Here is a 27,021-nt window from a genome sequence, read left to right on the forward strand (position 1 = left end):
TACTGTATATATCAGACCCACAAAATACTGTGCCTACAATCCTAACAGCACTAACAGAATTCCAAAAGATTTCTTGTCTCAGAATTAATTTGACTAAAAGTGTGCTCTTTCCAGTGAATTCTAAAGCACACAATATTAGAATGGACACCTTCCCTTTTATCATCACAGATCAGTTCAAATATCTAGGGGTAAACATCACAAGTAAACATAAAGCTCTTTATCAACAAAATGTTGCTGTCTGTAAGGAAAAAATCAAGCAAGACTTGTATAGATGGTCTACCCTTCATCTCATTTTAGCTGGAAGAATTAACATTGTTAAGATGAATATCCTCCCTAAGCTTCTCTTTTTATTTCAAAATATTCCAATATACATCAATAAATCATTCTTTAAGAAATTAGATTCAACCATAACCACATTCATTTGGAATTCAAAACATCCACGTTTCCAAAGAGCGACCCTACAAAGGCCAAAGGCAGAAGGTGGTATGGCTCTGCCTAACTTTCAATTTTATTACTGGGCAGCAAACATACAACATATAAAAACCTGGACATTGACACAAATAGATGAACATATGCAGGCTTGGTCTGCAATAGAAATAGAATCCTGCAGTTCATCTTTATATTCCTTGCTTTGCGCCCCAATAAATGCAAATTATCGCCAATATACTAATAACCCAATAGTGCTTTACTCACTCAGAATATGGAACCAATGTAGGAAACATTTTAAGATAGAGAATCTTTTATCCATAGCACCACTGCACGAGAACCACCTTTTTCAACCATTGCAAACATATGCAGTTTTTAATGTCTGGAAAACATTTGGGATTAAATCACTTAGAGATCTGTACATAGACAACATCTTTGCATCCTATGAACAATTACATTCTAAATTTAACTTTCCAGCAACACATTTCTTTCACTATCTTCAAATTAGAAACTTTGTTAAACAGAACCTGCCCAATTTCCCTCATCTCCCCCCTCCCTCTATGCTGGAAAAAATACTCATCAATTTCAAGGACTTAGACAGAACCTATGCAATATATAAAACCATTTTACAGTCCCTCCCTTTCAAAGATCCAAGAGGACAAAGGGAAAAGGATCTCTCCCTCAACATATCAGAAAAGGAGTGGAAGGTAGCAATTCAGAGAATTCACTCGAGCTCCATATGTGCAAAGCATACAATTATTCAACTAAAAGTTATATATTGAGCACATCTGTCTCGCTTGAAATTATCCAAAATGTTTCCAGGGCAAGATCCAACTAGTGAACGCTGCAATCAAGTTCTGATCTCACTGGGTCACATGTTCTGGGCCTGCACCAAAGTAACATCATTTTGGACCAAGATTTTTAAATAGCTTTCAGACAGCCTTGGTGTCACAATCCCTCCTAATCCACTAACAGCTGTGTTTGGTGTACTTCCAGAGGGGCTTAAAGTGGAGAAGGACTAGGGAATCCATTCTGCTGTAATTCCTGGGAAAACGGGAATGGCCAAGCTCACATACATAGCGTGTAAAAGTGTAAAAATTGGTCAAGAAATAACAGTTACAGCTGAAAATAATTAAGTGGCACGGTTTTTTGGCCCACTGCGGTGCGTTGGCACCCTGCCTGGGATTGGTTCCTGCCTTGTGCCCTGTGTTGGTTGGGATTGGCTCCAGCAGACCCCCGTGACCCTGTGTTCGGATTCAGCGGGTTGGAAAATGGATGGATGGATGGATGTTTTTTTAGCCCACAGTGTAGTGTGTTGCCGATTAATTCAGTCAACAACAGACCAGTAGCAGTCAATCTCCCAGCTGACTGAGCACAGTGGAGAGGGAGGAGTCTGCACTCTGCAGCACATGAATGCTGGGACGGGGCAGAGTTCATTGACGTCTGTGCTGTTGACAGCTTTGAACAGCAACTTGAAATTGCAATGCGTCAGTCTGTTGCATCCGCATTATCTGTGCTAAGAAACTTGCCATCACAGAATGATGACAAGAAACTGGATGCATCAGTAAAAGCTGAAACGGCGGTGTTTCAGAGCAACGGCAAGCGCGGGCATTGTTTAGAACAAGTGTATCAGTATTTGATGACTGTGCTGCCTACTTCAGTGGAGGCAGAGCATGCTTTTTCAGAGGCTGGAGTACTGTGCACGAAGGTGCGCTTTCGCCTGGAAGACCGCACACTCGACACGTTGTGTTTTCTACGCTCTTATTACTGCAACTATCTAGATACATGTACTTATATGACAGCATGAACTGCTTGTAGTTAAGGTTAGTCTTTTATTGGTGTCAACATATTGCAGTAGTTTTATTAAAAATAAGTGTCGCTCGTTCTAAAACCGTTGACATGTGAGATGCCCGTGCACTGTATTATTCCTGGGAGCCCGGGATTCCCGGGAATGACATGCGGGATTCCCGAATTCCCGGGAATTAATAAACCCGTCCGGGAATGGATTCCCTAAGAAGGACAAACAAACTGTAATTGCCTTTACTACACTACTGGCACGTAGACTTATCTTGCTCAAGTGGAAGAATCCTAACTCTCCCCTTTTAAGTCAATGGGTAACTAATGTTATATATTGTTTGAAATTGGAAAAAATAAAATTCTCACTTAGAGGATCTGTGCAGATATTTTTCCAAACTTGCCAGGATCTAATCAATAACATTTTAGAATACGCTTTTAAAGCACTGAGGAAGCAGATTCTCTCCCTTTTTTTTGTCTTCTCCATTTGTCTATATTCACTGATTACCCTATCTATTTGCTTATTTTTACTAGGTTTAAATTTTATTCTGCTGGCCATGCTCTTTTTCTCAGGGGTGAGGTTTGATTTGTTTTCAATCCTATTTTTGTAAAATTGATGTATTTGTATGGAATGTTGTGTGATTTCAAAACAATCAATAAAAATTAAAAATAAATAAATAAATAAAAATAAAAGTTACAAAAAGGCTGATTGTAGAAGTGATGTGTGAAATGATATTGGCAACTGTTATAATATCAGTGCCAGTAGGTGGAGTTTTGGGGTTTGCGGCACATTAGCTATATGGTGGAAATAAAGAAAGACGTTTTAACCAAACCGATGGTAATTTTATGTACTTTAATAACTATTACATGGTACAAGGAACAGGGTTTCTCTGTTTATAGGCATGAATGCTATTACACCTCCCCCTTCTCAACAACTTGACGAAAATGTTGATGAAAACTGTCAGTTTTAAGCAATGCTTTTTGCTGTATCTCACTGCTATCTGAGCAACGGACCAGCCAGGAACAAGTAAAGTAGCACTTTGTTAACAATAGCAGACCCGCAAGCAATTAAAGTGTATAAAACATTTACTATTGCTGAGAGGACTAATCAGGATGATCTGGAATCGATAATAAAAAAGTTTGATGAATACTGCTCTCCGCAGAAGAATGAAGTACACGAGAGGTACCTTTTTCATTCTAGAGTTCAGAAGGAAGTTGATACCTTTGATTGTTTTTTTAATGAACCATAAACTAGAGGCACAAACATGTAATTTTGAAGATTTAAAAGACTCAATGATATGTGACCAGATTGTTTTTGGCATAACTGATAAAAAGTAAGAGAACGACTTCTTCATGATGGTAAGCTTACCTTAGAAACTGCAATCAAGATATGTCAAGTTAGTGAGCTCTCAGCATTGCATTCTAAAACATATGAATCTGGTCCTCTTAGTGCAGTTAGCCAAAAGACTACCTCAGTTGATGTTGTGGGGCGAGATGGGGAACAAAGATTGATCTATTAGAATGTAATCATTGTGGTATCTATACTAATAAAAGGCAAAACCCTCACTGACTGACTGACTGACTGACTGACTGACTGACTCACTCACTCATCACTAATTCTCGAACTTCCCGTGTAGGTGGAAGGCTGAAATTTGGCAGGCTCATTCCTTACAGCTTACTTACAAAAGTTAGGCAGGTTTCATTTCGAAATTCTACGCGTAATGGTCATAACTGGAACCTGTTTTTTGTCCATATACTCTAATGGAGGAGGCGGAGTCACGTATTGCGTCATCACGCCTCCTACGTAATCACGTGAACTAAAAACAAGGAAGAGATTTACAGCACGAGTCAAACGCGGGAACGAAGGTAAATGATGTTAATTTTTGAGTGTCTTTTAATACTGTGTAAGCATACATATTAACACATGTGCAATTAAATGTGTGCAAATTATGGGTGATTTCTCAGGCTTAAAAGCTCGCCTTTTATCAAACGCGGGAACAAAGGTAAATGATGTTAATTTTTGAGTGTCTTTTAATACTGTGTAAGCATACATATTAACACATGTGCAATTAAACGTGTGCATTTACGGGGTGATTTCTCAGGCTTAAAAGCTCGCCTTTTATTAAGGAGGTAAATGCAAACTGTTTTCATTCTGAAGGGCACAAACCACATTAGATTTCATGCTCAAGAGTAAACTCAGCACACAGCTTGGTCATATTACAACCGGTTCATTTTCCTCAGTTTAAAAAGGTTTACTTTTCTTCTTAATAAAATTTTTAAAGCAGTACTTCGCCGCTGCGAAGCGCGGGTATTTTGATATATATCAAAATATATCGCGTCATCACGCCTCCCACGTAAGCACGTGAACTGACCCGCTGCCGTTTGCAATGCCATATTCGCGAGATACAAGTTTAATGAGAAGACACGAGGTATGGACATCGCAACATCACACAAGACAGCGGCTCATGTGAAGTGACTGAACGCAGCGGGAGTGATCACTTCGATGAATCAAACCTGTTCAAAAAACACATTACACAATTGATAAGGTACGAAAACAATATGAAACCGATTGTGGATTTGCGTACAGCCACTGAAACTTTGTAACGGCACGAGACTTCAGGTCACGTGTCTGCAAAAGAACGTCATTGAGGCAACTATTTTTACTGGCGGTGGCTCAGGGGAGAGAGTTTTTATTCCTCGCATCCCCGTTATACCCTCTGATCTCCCATTTCAATTCAAACGCCTCCAATTTCCACTAAGGCTCTGCTTCGCAATGACAATTAATAAGTCTCAGGGACAGACCCTACAAAAGGTTGGCATTGATTTGAGGCAAGACTGATTTTCACATAGCAAACTGTACGTTGCATGCTCAAGAGTAAGCTCAGCACACAGCTTGGTCATATTACAACCAGAGGGGCGAACTGACAACGTGATATACAAAGAGAGCCTTAACAAATAATTATTGATTCATTTTCCCTCAGTTTAAAAAGGTTTACTTTTCTTCTTAATAAAAATTTTAAAGCAGTACTTCGCCGCTGCCAAGCGTGGGTATTTTGATATATATCAAAATATATCGCATCATCACGCCTCCCACGTAAGCACATGAACTGACCCGCTGCCATTTGCAATGCCATATTCGCGAGATACAAGTTTAATGAGAAGACACTTTTAACTGCCAGGTCTTAGCTAACATTAAATAGACCCGTGGACATCGCAACATCACACAAGAGAGCGGATCACGTGAAGTGACTGAACGCAGCAGGAGTGATCACTTCAATGAATCAAACCTGTTCAAAAAACAAATAACACAATTGATAAGGTACGAACAGAATATGAAGCCGATTGTGGATTTGCGTACAGCCACTGAAACTTTGTGACGGCACGAGACTTCAGGTCACGTGTCTGCAAAACAACCTCATTGAGGCAACTATTTTTACTGGCGGTGGCTCAGGGGAGAGAGTTTTTATTTCTCGCATCCCCGTTATACCCTCTGATCTCCCATTTCAATTCAAACGCCTCCAATTTCCACTAAGGCTCTGCTTCGCAATGACAATTAATAAGTCTCAGGGACAGACCCTACAAAAGGTTGGCATTGATTTGAGGCAGGACTGCTTTTCACATGGCCAACTGTACGTTGCATGCTCAACAGTAAGCTACCACACAGCTTGGTCATATTACAAGCAGAGGGGCGAACTGACAACGTGCTATACAAAGAGATCCTTAACAAATAATTATTGATACATTTTCCCTCGGTTTAAAAAGGTTTACTTTTCTTCTTAATAAAAATTTTAAAGCAGTACTTCGCCGCTGCGAAACACGGGTATTTTTATATATATATGTAGAATTGTGTATATATATATATATATATATATATATATATATGTAGATATGTGTATATATATATATATATATATATATAAATATATATGTAGATATGTATATATATATATATATATATATATGTATATATGTATATATGTAGATATGTATATATATATATATATATATATATATATATATATATATATATATATATATATATATATATGTAGATATGTATATATACAGTAATCCCTCGCTATATCGCGCTTTGCCTTTCGCGGCTTCACTCCATCGCGGATTTTATATGTAAGCATATTTAAATATATATCGAGGATTTTTCGCTGCTTCACGGGTTTCTGCGGACAATGGGTCTTTTAATTTCTGGTACATGCTTCCTCAGTTGGTTTGCCCAGTTGATTTCATACAAGGGACGCTATTGGCAGATGGCTGAGAAGCTACCCAGCTTACTTTTCTCTTTCTCTTGCGCTGACTTTCTCTGATCCTGACGTAGGGGGATTGAGCAGGGGGGCTGTTCGCACAACTAGATGATACGGACGCTTCTCTAAAAATGCTGAAAGATTATCTTCACGTTGCTATCTTTTGTGCAGCTGCTTCCTGAAACGACATGCTGCACGGTGCTTCGCATACTTAAAAGCTCGAAGGGCACGTATTGATTTGTGCTTGAAAAACAAACTCTGTCTCTCTCTATCTCTCTCTCTCTTTGTCTGCTCCTGACGGAGGGGGTGTGAGCTGCCGCCTTCAACAGCTTTGTGCCGCGGTGCTTCGCATACTTAAGCCAAACAGCCCTATTGATTTGTTTGCTTTTCTCTCTATCTCTGTGACAGTCACTGCTCCTGACACGCACTCCTTTGAAGAGGAAGATATGTTTGCATTCTTTTAATTGTGAGATGGAACTGTCATCTCTGTCTTGTCATGGAGCACAGTTTAAACTTTTGAAAAAGAGACAAATGTTTGTTTGCAGTGTTTGAATAACGTTCCTGTCTCTCTACAACCTCCTGTGTTTCTGCGCAAATCTGTGACCCAAGCATGACAATATAAAAATAACCATATAAACATATGGTTTCTACTTCGCGGATTTTCTTATTTCGCGGGTGGCTCTGGAACGCAACCCCCGCGATGGAGGAGGGATTACTGTATATATATATATGTGTGTATGTATGTGTGTGTGTATATATATATATATATATATATATATATATATGTATGTGTATGTATGTGTATATGTATATATGTATATGTGTGTGTATGTACTGTATGTGTGTATATATATATGTTGATATGTGTATATATATATATATGTATATATACAGTATGTGGATGTGTATATGTATATATATATGTATATGTAGATATGTGTATATGTAGATATGTATATATGTATATGTATATTTATGTTTATGTGTGTGTATATTATATATACAGTATATAAGACAGCAACACTCATAACAATAACAACACAATTACATTGACAATCATGTTACGTTATTTTTAAAATGTTTCCTTTTCTTTTTCATAACCTCTTTAACACACTACTTCTCCGCTGCGAAGCGCGGGTATTTTGCTAGTCACTCATAATCCACGGCAATGTCCAGCTTTTGGGAAAAGATGTGCTCATTGCAAAGGCAGAAATCATTTTCGAAGAATGTATTTTTTAACTGCTCAACAAGAATGTGTGTAATAAAGAAAGTTGAAGAGCCCATAGATTGAGTGAATTTGATGGTCTGTGTGAAAAAGAAAACTGGCGATATTCATGTGTGTATGGATCCAAGGGACCTCAACAGCAGTGTTAAAAGGGAACACTATCAAATACAGTGCATCCGGAAATTGAGCTCAGGTGCATCCTGTTTCCCCTGATCATCCTTGAGATGTTTCTGCAGCTTAATTGGAGTCCACCTATGGTAAATTCAGTTGGTTGGACATGATTTGGAAAGGCACACACCTGTGTATATAAGGTCCCACAGTTGACAGTTTATGTCAGAGCACAAACCAAGCATGAAGTCAAAGGAATTGTCTGTAGACCTCAGAGACAGGATTGTCTCGAGGGAAAAAAATCTGGGGAAGGTTATAAAAAAATTCTGCTGCTTTGAAGGTCCCAATGAGCATAGTGACCTCCATCATCTGTAAGTGGAAGAAGTTCGAAACCACCAGGACTCTTCCTAGAGCTGGCCGGCCATCTAAACTGAGCGATCGGGGGAGAAGGGCCTTAGTCAGGGAGGTGACCAAGAACCCGATGGTCACTCTGTCAGAGCTCCAGAGGTCCTCTGTGGAGAGAGGAGAACCTTCCAGAAGGACAGCCATCTCTGTAGCAATCCACCAATCAGGCCTGTATGGTAGAGTGGCCAGACGGAAGCCATTCCTTAGTAAAAGGCACAAGGCAGCCCGCCTGGAGTTTGCCAAAAGGCACCTGAAGAACTCTCAGACCATAAGAAAGAAAATTCTTTGGTCTGATGAGACAAAGATTGAACTCTTTGGTGTGAATGCCAGGCGTCACGTTTGGAGGAAACCTGGCACCATCCCTACAGTGAAGCATGGTGGTGGCAGCATCATGCTGTGAGGATGCTTTTCAGCGGCAGGAACTGGGAGACTAGTCAGGATAAAGGGAAAGATGACTGCAGCAATGTACAGAGACATCCTGGATGAAAACCTGCTCCAGAGCAGCGCTCTTGACCTCAGACTGGGGCGACGGTTCATCTTTCAGCAGGACAATAACCCTAAGCACACAGCCAAGATATCAAAGGAGTGGCTTCAGGACAACTCTGTGAATGTCCTTGAGTGGCCCAGCCAGAGCACAGACTTGAATCCGATTGAACATCTCTGGAGAGATCTTAAAATGGCTGTGCACGACGCTTCCCATCCAACCTGATGGAGCTTGAGAGGTGCTGCAAAGAGGAATGGGTGAAACTGGCCAAGGATAGGTGTGCCAAGCTTGTGGCATCATATTCAAAAAGACTTGAGGCCGTTATTGCTGCCAAAGGTGCATTGACAAAGTATTGAGCAAAGGCTGTGAATACTTATGTACATGTGATTTCTCAGTTTTTTTATTTTTAATGCAAAGACCTCAAGTAAACTTTTTTTCACGTTGTCATTATGGGGTGTTGTGTGCAGAATTCTGAGGAACAAAATGAATTTAATCCATTTTGGAATAAGGCTGTAACATAACAAAATGTGGAAAAAGTGATGCGCTGTGAATACTTTCCGGATGCACTGTATCTACTGATTGATACCAGGATTGATGTTGGGCCAGTAGAGAGCTGTTCTTACTTGCCTTTTGGATTTTTCAACACCCAAGTGCCCCTCATGTATTCTCAGAAAAATTTCACTCCTCACGAAGGTAGTTATTACCATCCTTTCACCTCGAAGAATCACACTGTACACAACTAACAGCTCTGCTTGTATAGGATAATACTTTTTGCATGATCCTTCCTTCCAGCCATGCTGCAAGTTCTGAAAGACCATCAATAAGACATGATCCTTAGCTATTTTCGCTAGCTGTTTTTGAGAAGATGGCAGAGCATCATAGACCATGTCAACATGGAGTGAAACATCTTTTTCCTTTTCAGTCTCGCAAATGCAGCCTAAGAAAAAGCTCAAAATCATATCTTTGCAGCCTCATCATGAACCTCTGTATAAGTGGGGACATATCATGTAAATATTTTTTCATAATGGCGAGGAATGGTTTATTATCAGTCTCCAAAATCACATCTGACAGTCCATAGATACAATTATGAAATTTCTCACACCTAAGAAGTAAACCCAGGCATATTTGGGCAAAATGGCATTCAGTTGATGTCATTGAATGGGAGACGTATGCCCCATAGTGCTGAAGGAGCACTGCAGCTAAGCCATTTTGTGAAGCATCAGTAGAAATCTTTGTTGGTCTTTCAGGACAGAAAAATATTAAAAATGGTTCCTAAGCTAGAATGCTTAGCAATCCTTCCCATTCTTTTTCATGTTTATGATTCCACTGGAATTAAGCTTACTGCTGAAGTAGAACTCTCAAATGGTCTTTACAAACATGTTTGGCACAAATTTTCACAGATAATTGAGCATGCCCAGGGCACACTGTTTTCCCTTTCTATCAGTGGTCTTCTCCATTTCTAATATAACCTCTGTGTCTGGTTGAATTCCATTAGCCGATAATTTGTCTCCAAGACAGGTAATTTCTTTCACTCCGACCTTACATTTGTCTCCATTTAGCTTGAGACCATACTGTTTAATCCTTTGAATCACATTCTCCAATCTGAGATTGTTTCTGCTCTGATGAAATCCAAACAATAATATCATCAACATAAACAAATATTCCCTCAAGGCCTTCGACAGTCTGCTCCACTGCCTTATGAAACATCTCAGGAGCAGAGCTGATGCCAAATGACACAGAAAAAAGGACTGCCCAAAAGGGGTATTAAATGTGCAGAGCTTGCCACTTGACTCATCCAATCTCATTTGTCAAAACTCATGAGAGGCATTAATTTTGGAGAAGATTTTTGCCTCTGACATTTCACTCATTATCTCTTCCCACTTAGGTACTGTAAGTAAGTTCTGTACGTGTTTGGAATATCGCTATAGACGGCCAAACGAGCAAATGATGATACATAAGGAACCTGCTCAGCCATGGGAGAAGGCTGGAACAGATCTGTTTTGTTTTAATAATAAAAAAAAATCTGCTTATTATTATTGATTACTTTTCTAATAACTCAGAAGCGTTTCTCCTGCCTAACACATTAGCCAACACCATAGTTGTACATATGAAGTCCATATTTGCCAGACATGGTATTCCGCAGATAGTTGTGTCAGACAATGGGCCTCGATTTAGTAGCCAGGAATTTAAGCAGTTTCCATTGTGTTACGATTTTTGTCATATAACTTCTAGCTCTCTGTATTCCCAGTCAAATGGAAAGACTGAAAAAACTATTCAGATTATTTAAAGATTGCAGAAAAAGCAGCAGGCAGTAATACTGATCCTTATCTTGCAATGTTAGCTTATAGATCAGCTCCACTTAAGTGTGGGAAGTCTCCAGCGGAACTCCAGATAGAGCACAAACGTCATACAAGACTTCCCAGACATGATGATGCTGTTACAAAAGATAATACATACATTGGTCACACAGCAAATCTTAAACAAAGACAAAAGGCCCTGTATTATCAGAAAGCTACATCCCTGGAGCCACTGTCCAAGAATCATGTGGTCTGGATTGAAGGGTCAGGAGCATGGTCAAAGAAGGCTGCAGTGCTTGAACAAGTAGCTCTGCATTCATACAAAGTTCTGACTGAAGAACTGAAGGCGCCTTGTATAAATAAAATGTATTATTATTATTATTTTGAAGAAAGTAATGTCTAAAGAAGAAACTAAAGGAGTCTTCTGAAGACAGAAGAGACATTCAGCTTAGTTAATGACTATAGGCAAGATTGTGATAGGCTCTTGAATCAAAACAACAGTACTGCACAGAGTAGTACACCACCAGAAAGTGGTACAGCAGGTGAGACAGAGCAGCCAGCAGTCATTTTGCTCAGATCCTAGCGCACTAGGAAGTCACCAGAAAGGTTTGATCTTTGAATACATAAGTAATGAATTCTACTACAGGAAAAAATGTTATGTTTGTTGTGGAGTCATCTTTCTTTTTAATTGTTTCTTGTTTGAATTAAAGGGGTAAGATGTAATGATATAGGGAACTGTCGTAATATCAGTGCCAGTGGGTGGAGTTTTGGGGTTTCTGGCACATTAGCCGTAGAACAGAAATAAAGAAAGATGTGTTAACAAAACTGGAGTAATTTTATGTAGTTTAATAACTATTACAATGTGCAAAAACAGATCTGCAAAATATAGCAGTATTGCAGAGTCTGTTTGGAGTAACATGATGCCAAAATTAGCATTTTTTTCCACAGCGGTTATTACAAGTTATGGAAAACAGGTGGAAATCATTTTATGTTTTCATATAATTTAACCTGCAGCACCATGTCGGGCACCTTTTCATTTAAAAAAAATAGGAATTCAGTAAAAACATAATTTTGTGAAATTAATTACATAGCAAGGAAATGAAAATAGATTTAAATGCATGGTGCATTGTTTTGTGTGATATGGTTCAATAACCACTTCTTCATAACTTTGTTTTCATTTGTCTATGTGACACAATTTCCTAAGTATTTGTGCTGGTAGTACTGTACAGTACCTTTGTTGTATTTCTTCTTTGCTGTTTTATAAATTGTGTATGTTGTTGAACCATCACAAGACATAATTGGTGACTATTAGGTCATACTGAAATTTTCAATTATGTCACTGTGAATATGCCAAGTATAAAATGTTGGGCTTATTGATGTGTGCCTTTCTCTACTCATGTTTCACAATAGTAACTTTATGTGCTGTCTTTGAGGTTTTGTTCAGTCAAAGGCTTATGTTTTTATATAAGAAGACTAGAAGAAAACATACATACAAATCTATATCAAATAAAATAGATTTTGCTTTTATTTGCTTTTTCAGTATCTGTTGTGTGTCATTTTTAATTTTGCTCCCTCTATTGAATGGGTTCCTAACAGGTACAACCAGTACAAAATACTTTTGTTCACTGCATTTTCAGTTGCCTTCTTTGGACATATTTTTAAAGTTTTGTGCAAAATTCAATTGCAGGATTACAATGCCATAAAGATTGCTGTGGTAAATAAGTGTTCAATTCAGTAATCAATTATTTCTTAATATTTTTGTTATGAATATGGGATAGCATGGTGGCACAGGGGTTAGGGCTGCTACTTTATAGGTTTATAGTACCTGTGTGAGATGAATCTGCACATTCTTCCCTTGTCTGTGTGGGTGTTTCACCATTTGTCTTGATTTGCTCCTTTGAGTGTTAAATTGATTGTCAACCATAAACTGGCTTAAAATAAGGACATACCATCTGCTTTCAGAAATCAAAATGTGGTTTTATGCACCCCTATTCATAACCTCTTTTGACTTGTTTACCATGAATGAAATTATACAATCCAGTGTTTGGTTAGGTTTTTAAGTATTTCTCTTTACTACATGGTACTGAATAGAGATGAGTCCAAAGAATTTCGCATTACAGTATGTGCATGAGTATTCTAGCTTCAGATTCTAAATTATGCTACATTTTGTGAAAATTTTTAATTTATTTTCATCAAAATTATTCTAACTATGGGCACCATCCATATTATTTCTATGGATTCTTATAGTGTCTTAACAAAGTTTTCTACAGGTAATCTGCTTCCTCCTGTATCCCAAAGATGTTCTTTTTAAATTGAATACAAATCTATATTTGATTGAATGTGGGCTGTGATATACCATCTTCCCTTCGAGTGCTAGTTCCTATTCTGAGAATGATAATCTGCAGCCTTATGTTGGATTAAGGAAATTGAAAAAAGCAATGGATATTATCCATGTAATTAGACAATCTAACTAACTGTGAGCTGGTTTCCCATTTGCCCACCAAACAGACAAACTATTCAGAGTTGAACTAGAGATCAGCTATCTCGGGGATCATTCACTTTGTCCTTCTTAAAACTACACACCTTCACTGTCTTTGACATGGTGAAAAAATGCTTACTGTACATAACTATTTAAAGTACATGATCAAAGAATAAACAAGGCTAAAGGTTAGATTGAAATTGCTTTATATGTTTTAAATTATAAATCTCAAAACACAGGTTGTGTGATGGTTTCATGTATCTTTAAAAGAAAAGGGAAGCAAACCTCTTAAAAAGGTTAATGCTAAGGTTTCAACCCTTTCATCCTAAACAGGATTAATACTGGGTTTTCACAGGAAGCAAGCTACCATCTGGTGGCTGATATTGGAACTGCATAGACTCTCTTTCAACCAGACAACAATTTTAAAAAAGTCTGCACTGCTGGAGGAAATAAGTGGCAACATGCCACACTTCAAGAAACATTTTGCTGCTGTTGCTTTAACAAACACTTCTGTAACTCCAGCTGAATACTACAATGAACAAAATCTGTAACATTAAATTAATGAAATTGTATTTTTGCAATAATATGGATTTATTATTTTGCCTTGATGGCATAGTCATGAGAAACGTTAATGCTAAGCATTTTAATGAAAAAGGAAATAAATTCTTTCCTTTTAAAATTTAAGAGTGCAGTTGACTGGAGTGAATAAAGATGGCTCTTAGAATCAGATTCTCAATGAGTTTTGAACCTCTGAAATTTAGGTGCAAGTACAACACTTTGGTGATAATGGTACACACATCAGCACAATTTCTACGATGGCACAGGGCTGCTGCAAGGTTTCTGAGCATTGATGGAAAAATTAGTGATGGTAAATAATAATTGAATGGTCTAAACCAGGGCGGCACGGTGGGGCCGTGGGTAGCGCTGCTGCCTCGCAGTTGGGAGATCTGGGGACCTGGGTTCGCTTCCCGGGTCCACCCTGCGTGGAGTTTGCATGTTCTCCCCGTGTCTGTGTGGGTTTCCTCTGGGCGCTCTGGTTTCCTCGCACAGTCCGAAGACATGCAGGTTAGGTGGATTGGCAATTCTAAATTGGCCCTAGTGTGTGCTTGGTGTGTGGGTGTGTTTGTGTGTGTCCTGCGGTGGGTTGGCACCCTGCCCAGGATTGGTTCCCTGCCTTGTGCCCTGTGTTGGCTGGGATTGGCTCCAGCAGACCCCCGAGACCCTGTGTTCGGATTCAGCGGGTTGGAAAATGGATGGATGGATGGATGGTCTAGACCAGTTATATTTGAGTCCAAATGTTACTATAGGCTGCTAAAGCTACATTCAGACTGTAGATAAAAATGACAATTCTGTTTTTTGTCTCATATCCTGTTTTTTTTTTTAATTAGATTTACTGTTCCAAAAACATTTGTAAGTGATTCAAATCCTATATGACTATGTACCAATATCTGTCTTGAATTAGCAATAAAAATTCATTCATTTTCCACCGCTTATCCAAAGCCAGCAGGCAGGGACAACAGTCTTAGCACTGAGGCCAATACATCCTTTTCCCCAGCCACATTTGCCAACTCATACTATAAGATCTTAAAGCATTCCTGGACCATTTGGGAGATCTAATCCTCCCAGCAAGCCCTCCCAGTTGGTCATGACTGTAAGAATTCCACAGGGAGGTGTCCATGAGGGCATCCATATCAAATGCCTAAACCACCTCGATTGGGTTCTCTAGATGCAGAGGGTCAGCAGCTCTATTCTGAGCCTCTCCTGGAAGTCTGTGTTTCTCACCAAATCTCTAAGGGAGAGCCCAGCAACCCTGCAGAGAAAGCTCATTTCAGCTGATTATACCTGCAATGTCATTCTCTCGGTCATTGCCCAAAACTCATAACCATAGGTGAGGGTAGGGATGTAAATCGACTTGTAAATCAAAAGCTTTGCATTCTGACTCAGCTCCTTCTTCACCACTACATATCAGTAACAGTGACACAATTCTAAGACCACCGAACTGAACCCCTTCCCCTCCCTGGTTGTGCCTTGATATCCTCTCCATGAACAAAATAGGAGACAAAGCAGTCATGGCAGAATCCCACACCCACTGGAAACGGTGCTGACTTTTCCTGAGTATGCAGGCACAACTCTTACTGTGTTTGTATAGGAACCAAACAGCCCTTACTGGGGACCCTGGAACCTCATACACTCCCAGACCCCCCCCCCCCCCCACCAAGAGTCTCTTGATGAACATGGTCATACCCCTTCTCTAAGTTCACAAAACTCATGTAGCCCAATTGGGAATACTACCATGCTCCCTCCAAATTCCTCATGAGGGTAACAAGCTGGTCCACCTTTTCACTTCTGGGTTAGAATCCACAGTACTCCTCCTGGATCTGAAAGTAAAAGTAAAAATAAATTCGTCAAAAAGATGCAACCTAATAGATAACCATGATTACTAGCTAATGTACATGCAGAATGCAAATTATTTACTGAACAGGGCATGTGCAAATTTGTCAGCCCACAATGGCAAGTGCTCAAACATGCTCTCAGTGGAACCATCGCTGCCAGATTTACAAATAGACATCAGTGGACATGAAAGGTAGGTGCCACTTGACTAAACTATCTCAGAGATGTTGATTGAAGGTTAACACATAACATGTTAATATTAAAAAGAGAATCACCATTGTATAAATCATTGTTATTATTTTTTTCCTCATTTTTTCCCTTTTCAGAATATGCAGTAATAGTTTAAAGTTTTATTTTGGAAATACTGAAAAAATGATAAGAAAAGTAAAGATAAAATAAAAAAAAAAAAATTTTAATAAAAAAATAACAATGTCAGAACCAACAAGAAATTTCACCTGGATGATAAACTGTTAGAATGAGCATAAGAAAGCCATGCAACAGTAGTTTTTAAAAACTTACAGGGTAGAATTTGATTTTTTGAGGAAAGCCGAATGTAATAAATTTCCAAAATAAGAAATTATCTATAGTCAGTTACAGTATAGTAATGTATACTAGATATTGGTATCTTGTGACTGTTTTTTAATAATATGGAATAAACATATTTCTGTGTTAAATCCAATATTGAAATCAAGATATTCTAATTTGCAATTAATTGTTATTATTGCCTTCCGTCTTGAATAGTGAAGAATGTATTCCCTTTCCTCCCAGTGATGGAACTGAACTTTTATAGAATGTATGGTGTTTGACCCAGTTGTGGGATCTATGAGCTCTGTAAACTTTAGATATTTTATTTCTCTTGCTTTTCTACAAGACAAAACATACATAAACCATCCTTCTTGGATTTATTTAATGAAAAATCAAAATAGTATCTTAGAGTGGTTATTTTAGTGCATACTATTTTTAGCATAGAGATCCATTTTCAAAGATCAACATGTAATGTAACATAGGTGGAATCTTTTTTTTTTTAGTCAGCTTATCCTACTTCTTTTTTCCCTCATTTCATGGGAATCACCATTTTGGTTTATGTTATCTCACCTTTTAAAACTGTACTATCTTCACAGATAGATAGATAGATAGATAGATAGATAGATAGATAGATAGATAGATAGATAGATAGATAGATAGATAGATAGATAGATAGATAGATAGATAGATAGATAGAAACTTTACTTGTTCCTGGGGGAAATTCGGCTTTTTACAGAAACTATTTAAATAAATAGGTAAATAAATAAATTAATATACACACACTTTGGTCTGAACACACACCATAATGACTATAAAGCAAGAAAATTAAAAAGAAAGAAAAGTTCTGACTTGGCTGTCGCAGTCACAGTGAGGCATTATGTAGACACTTTGCTGTTGGTATAAAGAAGCCCCACTAGTGTTTCTTGACAATTCGTTGGCTGAAAGTACTCAATGTTAATGTGTCAGAGAGAGGATGTAAAGCATTGCTAATAATGGCACTCAGTTTTGTTATAATTATATTCTTTATTACTACCTCCAGGGGGTCCAAAGTATGTCCTATAACTGAGCTTACCCTTTTAATTAGCGTGTTGATTTGGTGGGCCTCTCTTAAAGTGATGTGACCAACCCAGCACACCACAGCATAGAAAATTGCACTGGCCATTACAGAGTTATAGAAGATGTGTAGAATGTCACTTCCTTCATTAAAGGAACACAGTCTCCTAAGAAAAACAAGCTTGCTCTGCCCTTTCTTTTATATTTCCTCTGTGGTCTGAGGCCAGTCCAACCTGTCATTATTGTGGCCCCCCAAGTACTTGTAGGAGTGGACCACCTCTACATCCACTCCTTGAATAGTGACCTGACACAGAGATTCTTGGGTGCGGTGAAAGTCAATAACTAGTTGCATGGTTTTGCTGATGTTAAGATGCAGACAAATCTATTTGCACCAAGAAACAAAATTCTCAATTATCCAGGACAAAATAGCCTCATCCACCTGCATATCTGAGTTTACCTAACATGGACGGCTGGATGGTACTGAAGGCTCTGAAAAAGTCAAAAAACATAATTTACACAGTGCTGCCAGCATTGTTCCAAGTAATAATTAGCCTTGTAGAACAGACAAATAATCGCATCCTCTAATTCTGAGACTAGGGATCTGCACTAGGAATTAGAAGGTTGCTTATTTGTATCCCATAAATGCCAGAAGTGATTCCACTCCATTGGGCCCTTGAGCAAGGCCTTAACCTGCAATTGCTCTGTACTAGGTATGACGTTAACCTGCATCCTGCCCCGCAAGTAAGTCCTCAAACCTGTAGGGAAAACTTGGGGGTTGGCGGCAGGACTGGCTCTCCAGCCACCATAATAAACCTCATACTGTTCCATTCCATCTGAACTAGTGTGGTGCTGAGGTGTCACCCGTTGCATAGATGTACTCAGGTCCAAATCTGGGATCCTGAGGTGGTTTGTCATGTGGTGGGTATAGCAACACACTGTATCAGGGCATGCTCCTAACCTCGATCTCTCTCTCTCTCTCTCTCTCTCTCTTGCTCCAATCTTTGTCCAGTAAGCAAATTGCAATGGGTCCAGGAGGTGTACCACAAGAGGATTCCTATAGACCATGACCAGTCTCTCTTCATTATGTAAGGCTTAAGTGCCTCAGGGCTGTAGTAATTAGGTGAAGAGGTGGCTGCTTTCTTTGGAACAGGAACAATGCAGGATGTTTTCCATAGCATCTGCACTCTCTGATCCCTTAGAGGAAGACTGAACAGGTGACAAAGTACACCACAAAGTTGGTCAGCACAGGCCTTAAGAACTTAAGGACTGACTCCATCTGGCCCAGTAGCTTTTCCTGTGTGGAGCTTTCTCGGTTGTCTCCTTATTTGGTCTTTCATTATGGATAGTCCACACAGATAGTGAGAGATGAACATGTCACTGGCCATTCCAGCTGATATGGTAGGAGTTACTAATGTAGTGGGGATGTTATGGGGAGACTGGTCATTGGAAATAGGTGGCAGTGGGAGGGAAAATCTGTTAAAAATGTGGTTCAGAGTCTTAGTTTTGTTCAAATCCTTTTCTTGCACCTGAGCCCTGGATTGCTTGAGTTCCATAATTGTACCTAGTCCATTACAGACATCCTTCATGTTATTCTGAGTGAGTTTATTTTCTATTTTAGCTTTCCTTCACTCAGCTTTTTCTTAAGTATATACTGTATGTACTTCACAGCATCTGTGTCACTGGATTTGAATGTTCTTTTTCTCATTTAGGAAACCTTTGTAATCTTGGGCTTGTTGTTTAAAAAGCAACACACTGGCTTTGTGGGTGTCACTGAATAGAAACAGAAGTTAATATAATCTGTGATGCAGTGATAGTCTTTCAGTATTGTTCCTTTGTGACTCGCACATCATTTTCCAGCCTTTGGTGATAGAATGAATCATTTCTGTTGCTACGTTCCCATTTGCGGAGGGAAGAATATAAACATTAATAAGGATGACATGATTTATCTCCGTGGGCAAATAACATCGATTAATTCTGAAGTACAAACTGTGGTTTTAACTGTAAAATGTTCCCTTTTACACTACTCCTCATTCACATAGATGATCAATCCCCCTCCTGCCTTTTTTCCACAATGCACTGGGTCTCTGTCTGCTCAAATAAGATGACATCTGTCCAGCATTAAAACAGTGTCAGGTATATCAGGTTTAAGCCAGCTCTCTGTTAAGCACAAAATGCCACTACACTCATATGCTCCATGAACTGCTAAAAGCTCAGGCAATTCATCTTATTTTGTCAGCGATCAAACATTTCCCATTAAGTAAATGGAAAGACCAGTTCTAAAACCCTTTCACCTACTTTAATTCTGTCGCTGGCATGTCGCCCTCCCCATCTGTGGACAAATAGCTCCTCCGGTAAAGTGTAATCAAGCTACTTACAGTAGGTACTCGCCATTGCAATGCAAATAACTGATTATGGGAGTACTTAATACACCTTATTTCCTCACCTGTTCCATTGTGCTAAAACCAGAATTTTTTGAAGTCAGCAACTTGTTTTGTCTATCTAAACAACCTGAGTTTGCTTTGAGTGCTTGTTTGCTTTCTATTTAAAGGAATGATTTTCTACAAGACATTGTGTCATTAACTGAAGCTTTCCTAAATTTTTTTTTTAATTTTATTGATTTTATTGAAATCACACAACATTTCATACAAATACATCAATTTTACAAGAATAGGATTGAAAACAAATCAACCCCCACCCCTGAGAAAGAGAGCATGGCCAGCAGAATAAAATTTAAACCTAGTAAAAATAAGCAAATAGATTAATAATAATAATAGAGTAATAAGTGAATATAGATAAATGGAGAAGACAAAAAAGGGAGAGAATCTGCTTCCTCAGTGCTTTAAAATCTTATTCTAAAATGTTATCGATTCCTGCCAGGTTTGGAAAAATTGAGAATTTTATTTTTTCCAATTTCAAATAATATATAACATCAGTTACCCATTGACTTAAAAGGGGAGAGTTAGAATTCTTCCAGTTGAGCAAGATAAGTCTATGTGCCAATAGTGTAGTAAAGGCAATTATAGTTTGTGTGTCCTTCTCCACTTTAAGCCACTCTGGAAGTACACCAAACAGAGCTGTTAGTGGATTAGGAGAGATTATGACACCAAGGCTGTCTGAAAGGTATTTAAAAATCTTGGTCCAAAATGATGTTAATTTGGTGCAAGCCCAGAACATGTGACCCAGTGAGGTCGGAACTTGATTGCAGCGTTCGCAGGTTGGATCTTGCCCTGGAAACATTTTGGATAATTTTAAGTGAGACAGATGTGCTCGATATATAATTTTTAGTTGAATAATTGTATGCTTTGCACATATGGAGCTCGAGTAAATTCTCTGCATTGCTACCTTCCACTCCTTTTCTGATATGTTGAGGGAGACATCCTTTTCCCTTTGTCCTCTTGGATCTTTGAAAGGGAGGGACTGTAAAATGGTTTTATATATTGCAGAGGTTCTGTCTAAGTCCTTGAAATTGATGAGTATTTTTTCCAGCATAGAGGGAGGGGGGAGATGAGGGAAATTGGGCAGGTTCTGTTTAACAAAGTTTCTAATTTGAAGATAGTGAAAGAAATGTGTTGCTGGAAAGTTAAATTTAGAATGTAATTGTTCATAGGAGGCAAAGACGTTGTCTATGTACAGATCTCTAAGTGATTTAATCCCAAATTTTTTCCAGACATTAAAAACTGCATATGTTTGCGATGGTTGAAAAAGGTGGTTCTCGTGCAGAGGTGCCACCGATAAAAGATTCTCTATCTTAAAATGCTTCCTACATTGGTTCCATATTCTGAGTGAGTGAAGCACTATTGGGTTATTAGTATATTGGCGATAATTTGCATTTATTGGGGCGCAAAGCAAGGAATATAAAGATGAACTGCAGGATTCTATTTCTATTGCAGACCAAGCCTGCATATGTTCATCTATTTGTGTCAATGTCCAGGTTTTTATATGTTGTATGTTTGCTGCCCAGTAGTAAAACTGAAAGTTAGGCAGAGCCATGCCACCTTCTGCCTTTGGCCTTTGTAGGGTCGCTTTTTGGATACGTGGATGTTTTGAATTCCAAATAAATGTGGTTATGGTTGAATCTAATTTCTTGAACAATTTATTGATGTATATTGGAATATTTTGAAATAAAAAGAGAAGCTTAGGGAGGATATTCATCTTAACAATGTTAATTCTTCCAGCTAAAGTGAGTTGAAGGGTTGACCATCTATGCAAGTCTTGCTTGATTTTTAAAAAATACCATATTTGTTTTTGTAGTTTATAATGGGGTCTAGAGGAATCAATCAAACAAAAAACAAATGCCTTAAAACTACAAGTACTTCTACTTTTTGAAGCATCAAAGGTTTCAATTTAAGAAAACACTTCATATGTTTTTTCTGAGGTATGTTTAAGACAACGAAAGGAAACTGGAAATTTAATCACAGATCCTTGACACTGTTTTCCACAGACATAATAATATGTTCCTGTTCACTTGTCTTTTTACAGTGACCATCGTAGATGGTGTTTTCACATAAATAAGGAAGTAAAATAACACAAAACCATACATGTATCTGAAACTGTGTAGGGAGACATTACCTATCTATCAAAATGGTTCACAAATGCACAAACTCAGGATGTGAAAATAAAATGAAAAATCAATGTTTACAGTTTTTTTTTTTTTAAGTTTCCATAAACCCCAAAATTGTAACTGTAATACCTTTAAGTTATAAATTTAAGAGTTTTAGGTGAGATGTGAACACCATAATTAAACTCCTTAAGAAAGCAGATCCATGAGTTTGTCATGTCCACTTTCCTAAGGACTGTGAAGTTGTGCATTCATTAATGTAGCCAAGTGATTTTCAAACTGGTGGCTGCCAAGCAGTTCTTGGGGGACCGAGGTACTGCTGCCGAGGTTGATAATGTTAAGAAAAGAAATCAGTTTCAGTTTTGAGGATTTTCTTTATATTATTTGACAAAGTTTTTAAACGAACTTAACTTAAAATGTTCTGACATAGTGAAATACTTGCATGTAAAACATCTGCATCTCTGTAGTTACAGACTAGTGCTGCAGTTCTCAGCAGGTACGATACACAAGCAGCTGTCAGGTGGTAGGTGAGAAAACAGGACACTTGACCAACGAATGATGGGGAGAGGCAAATCTTCAATTCAAAAAGTTGTTCCAATGAGTATTTAGTTTCCTGTTTATGATGTGTGCTGATTTTTTCCAAAAGTATATATTTAAATGAAAAAAACTAATTTTTTCACATGTAGGCCTTACTGTTAGCCTTGACTGCCATTGCACAGCAGCATCCATATTTAGAAGAACTTTTAAAAAGGGTTACATATAAGGATTTTCTTTTTAAATGAGGTGATGCTTTTAGGTAATCTGATTTAGAGTACAGACTATATAAAAAGTTTGTTTGTTTTTTTTTAAAACCATGACAAAAGATACTTAAAATTGTAGTGACTCAGTTCCTAGGTTTAACAAGATGTATAAAAAAACCTTACTTCCTAAGACAATGTTCACCATCAACAATGCAGTTTTTCTGTGTTTTTCTAATTGTGCTTAAACTCTTCAGGAAATTGGTGCTGAAATTTTAATCCAGTGGAAAGAGTGCTCTCTTATAATCTGCAAATGCTCTTCCTATTTAATTTATTTCATGTCAATGTTTAAAATAAATCATTTACAAAAACAGTAATATTTGTGGCATGCAACCAGAATTATTGATAAAATAAATATATGTGTCAATTTGAAAAAGTATACATATTAAATACCTTAATAAGATACTCCTATTTCCTTAATCTCTTTCCTTTTATATTATAAAACAAATTATATCAAACGTTTAAAGAATATTTAAGTGACTATCCAGTAATCCTCTGACCTCTTCAAAGTATAATAAGCTCTTGCAGCATTCACCGCAGACACACATCATGTGAGAAGTGCTAACTATTTAAGCACAAATTAGTTTTGACTAATCACCAGTTTTTGGAGAGATGATTTCCTTTTTTATTTTTGTGGTGTCTATAGTATTAACTGGACGATTCTGTTTACATAGTTTGATGTCTGAATAATTTGGAAAAAATTTCTTTCCTCCCCCCAGGTATAAGGACTACAGAGAACCACCTTGGTCAACAAATGCTTATGAATTCTCTAAACAATATTGGTCTGTCCTTGCTATTCGCCTTGCCTTTGTTATTGTGTTTCAGGTGAGTTAAATGATATAAAGTTTGTTATATTTTCAGTAAAGCAGAAATGGTATTTTAGGAGGAATGCTTACTTTTTGATATATAGCTGAACCCTGTTTGCCAGTGTTTTGTGGCAACTGTCCACTAAGACAAGTAAGAATGAATAATTTTTAGGCATATCAAAATTTAATAGGAACTTTTCTATTTATTTTTAAACAAGCTAAGTCTAATGCAAGTTTACACGATTACTAAAAGTTTGTAAGTATTAAATTAGATTGCAACTGTCCTGATCAGAGTACTTTATTGTTTATTTATGTGTGGTCTAATCATGATCTTGCATAAAAATACAAGCTAAAAAAAAAACGATAAAAGCTATTACATATAAAATATTTTACAACCTTCAAAATGATAAATTGTAATAGCAAGATGTTAAACATACATAAATAGTGTAGATGTAGACCTTACTAATCACAAACAAAGATAAAGGCACAAAAATGGCAAATCCACATATTTCATATGATAAATGAGTCGTTTTTTGTATTTATTCATTACCAGACTTTTAAGAGTACTAGTATTTTAAAATTATGAAGTCCTCCATGTAACAACATAATATAATAGTACAGAACCCCAAGATGCATATAGTCTGATAATGTGGTTAGTTTTATGCATTGCACCAGTCAGTGAAAACACACAGTAATTATTCACAAAAAGAGTCTAATCATAATAAAAAAAATAGTAAAGAAAAGATGCCGCTGTTAGCTGGTAAATTAAATATACAGAAGGTGTTTAGTGTAGCTTGGCAATAGATTTGCAATAACATTCTCTGGAAAAGGGTTTTGTTAGACACTCGTTAACAAACTAAATCCAGTTAAAAAGCAAATGCAGTAATTAGTTTAGCAATAATAGCATTGTACAACTTCTTGAAAAACATACAAATAAATGTTTTATATTTATTTATATATAATATTACGTATATGTCTTTTTTCCTCAATTATTTTGTATATATAATATTCATAAATCTCCTGAGTCCAGTTCAGGGTCCTGGGGAGTGGGGCCTATCACAGCAGCACAGGGCACAAGCCAGGAAGTGCCTTCAACCTAAAATAGAATTCAAACCAAAGGACACTAAATGTATTTTTTTCATCCAAATGATTTTCAAGATTATGTCTGAATTTATATTTTTCTTAATGTCCTCTTAGACTTGCCAGTCTGCTTTATCGATGCATATCATTTTTCACATGTGTGAAAGCAAAGGCATTTTTCCCCTGAATGGTTTTGTTGGGAATGCTGATAATTTTTTGTTATTAACTGTTTTGCACTGTATTAGTTGATATCAAACATTTTGACTTTATACTCTGAGCTTTCAGAAAGCAGGCTCAGAGTGCTGTAACAAGTTTATGGATAAAATACAATTATAAACTTTTTAAATTGCATAATGCACATACATTAAAATATAGATTAGTTTAAACAAACAGAAAACAAGCCATTTCAAACTTGCATGAAATGATCCTAATAATATATGTCTATTAATATTATCATTAAGATGTGTGCAGTTGGTAATAAAGGAAAAGAAAACAAAAAAATCAGTGAACAGTGTCTCTGGAGATAATAAACTCTGGAGGGATGGCAGGGCAGGAAACAGATTTCATGTCCATGATTGGTTATAACACAAAGTCAGACATGGCAACAGTTCCAAAGACCTAGTTCAGCTGGTCACCCACACCATCCTGGTTATTTTCCAGTACAAGTAGGTGCTAGCTGTCTAATAAGATGATTAAATCCTTCATCCATGTATTATAAGACACTCTCCATATTTGGTATCGCTCCTCATGGGAAGAAAAACAGCTTGAAAGTATAGCAGTGCCGTCAGTACCAGAGAAAAATATTTTTAGCATTTTTTCAGCTTTCACCACTTAACCATTTGCCTGTGGAGTTTATTTTACTCAGTTATTAACCACTATACTTGGTTCAGCTCTAGGTTTTTTCATTTGACATTAACTCAGGGTTCCCTTCCTTGATATCTGCAGACATTTTTAGAACCTCTCAAACACTGCATTTTGTTTGTGTTAAGGGTTTACTTTAGAATCTTTCAAGACAAGGTCCAGGAAAAGGACTGCCTATCAGGGCTCTTCATGCTTACGATAAATAATAAACTTTTTCTTTATTACTTACTTAGCTATATAAATAATTAAATTACTTTATTTACTTAGCTATATCAGTGATTAACTATCTCCTTTTTCTTTTTAGTTTGCATATGATTTAGTGGTTTTGAAAATTTGCTAATAATTGGAAGCACCACATTGTGCCCTGGATTGAAACAAGTGTACCATTATGCTGCAGCATATTACATACCAGTAGTCCATCAAATAGTAAACATTCTAGATCAAGAGCATAAAAAGCAATGCAATCTTTTTTGCATCTGTTCTTTTCTGGGAACATCTCAGACATAAATAATGTGATGTGTAATAACCTATTATAGTGGTCCAATTTTAGAGATTAGGCATCTAAGTTCGACATTTAGAGGAAAGTAAAATTCAGTGATATACAGAAACACAGGATTAGAATTCCTTGGCAATTAAAATTGATTCTCATGTAAAACATAAGCAAGTAAATTAGTCATTAAGGCAGTGTCCACCATAGTATGGTAAAGGCATTAAATATTTAATATTAGTGGGCTTTGCAAATTGGCATGCAATGTACTCTAGGAGTACATGTCCACCTCTGCTTTTTAGTGATTTGTTACAGTATGCCTCAGGTGGTTTACAGGAGACATTGTATTTGTGAAGCATTACAGGTAAAGGGAGCCTACTTCATAATGCTCCTCTGATCCTTAAGGTTGTTGCAGGGTGGTTTTACTTTTCGTCATAGCATAGCTACCAGCTCTCTAATAGCTGTACAGTGAAACCTCGGTTCACAGCCATAATTCGTTCCAAAACTCTGGTCATTAACTGATTTGGTCGTGAACCGAAGCAATTTCCCCCATAGGATTGTATGTAAATACAATTAATCCATTCCAGACCATACGAACTGTATGTAAATATATATATTTTTTAAAGTTTTTAAGCACAAATATAGTTAATTAAACCATAGAATGCACAGTGTAAATGTAAAATAAATGTAAAAACATTGAATAACACTGAGAAAACCTTGAACAACAGAGAAAACTAACACTGCAATAGTTTGCGCTATAGCGCTACCAACCACTGGCTAAAAACACTTTTTTTTAATGAGTTTTAAGCACAGGGAAAAAAATGAACATTTGAAAAAATCCGTAATTTAATAAACCACCAAGAAAAGTAACATTGCAACAATGCACGCAGCGAACTGATCGCTGTAAACAGAAGTGAAAACAAAATCAAGCCCAGTGCATTCTTTAACTGCCTTCCTACCTTATGCATCCAGCTGTCTCTCTTGCG

The 27,021-nt window shown here is 37.4% G+C and overlaps 2 protein-coding genes across 4 annotated transcripts in view; one reads left to right on the forward strand and one right to left on the reverse strand.

Moving 5' to 3' along the window:
• Positions 1-27,021, forward strand: part of LOC114652500 (anoctamin-2-like) — a 406,460-nt gene that overhangs the window by 376,130 nt on the left and 3,309 nt on the right. For all 3 annotated transcript variants that reach the window (XM_051920300.1, XM_028802904.2, XM_051920313.1), the window contains one exon: positions 23,521-23,626. In XM_051920300.1, the coding sequence (XP_051776260.1) occupies positions 23,521-23,626 (106 nt within the window). The remainder of the gene's footprint in view (positions 1-23,520; positions 23,627-27,021) is intronic.
• LOC127526150 (uncharacterized) overlaps positions 1-27,021 on the reverse strand; it is a 260,787-nt gene that overhangs the window by 23,849 nt on the left and 209,917 nt on the right. The window lies entirely within an intron of this gene.

This window comes from Erpetoichthys calabaricus, chromosome 1 (assembly GCF_900747795.2).
Source record: "Erpetoichthys calabaricus chromosome 1, fErpCal1.3, whole genome shotgun sequence".
NCBI classification, from domain to species: Eukaryota; Metazoa; Chordata; class Cladistia; order Polypteriformes; family Polypteridae; genus Erpetoichthys; species Erpetoichthys calabaricus.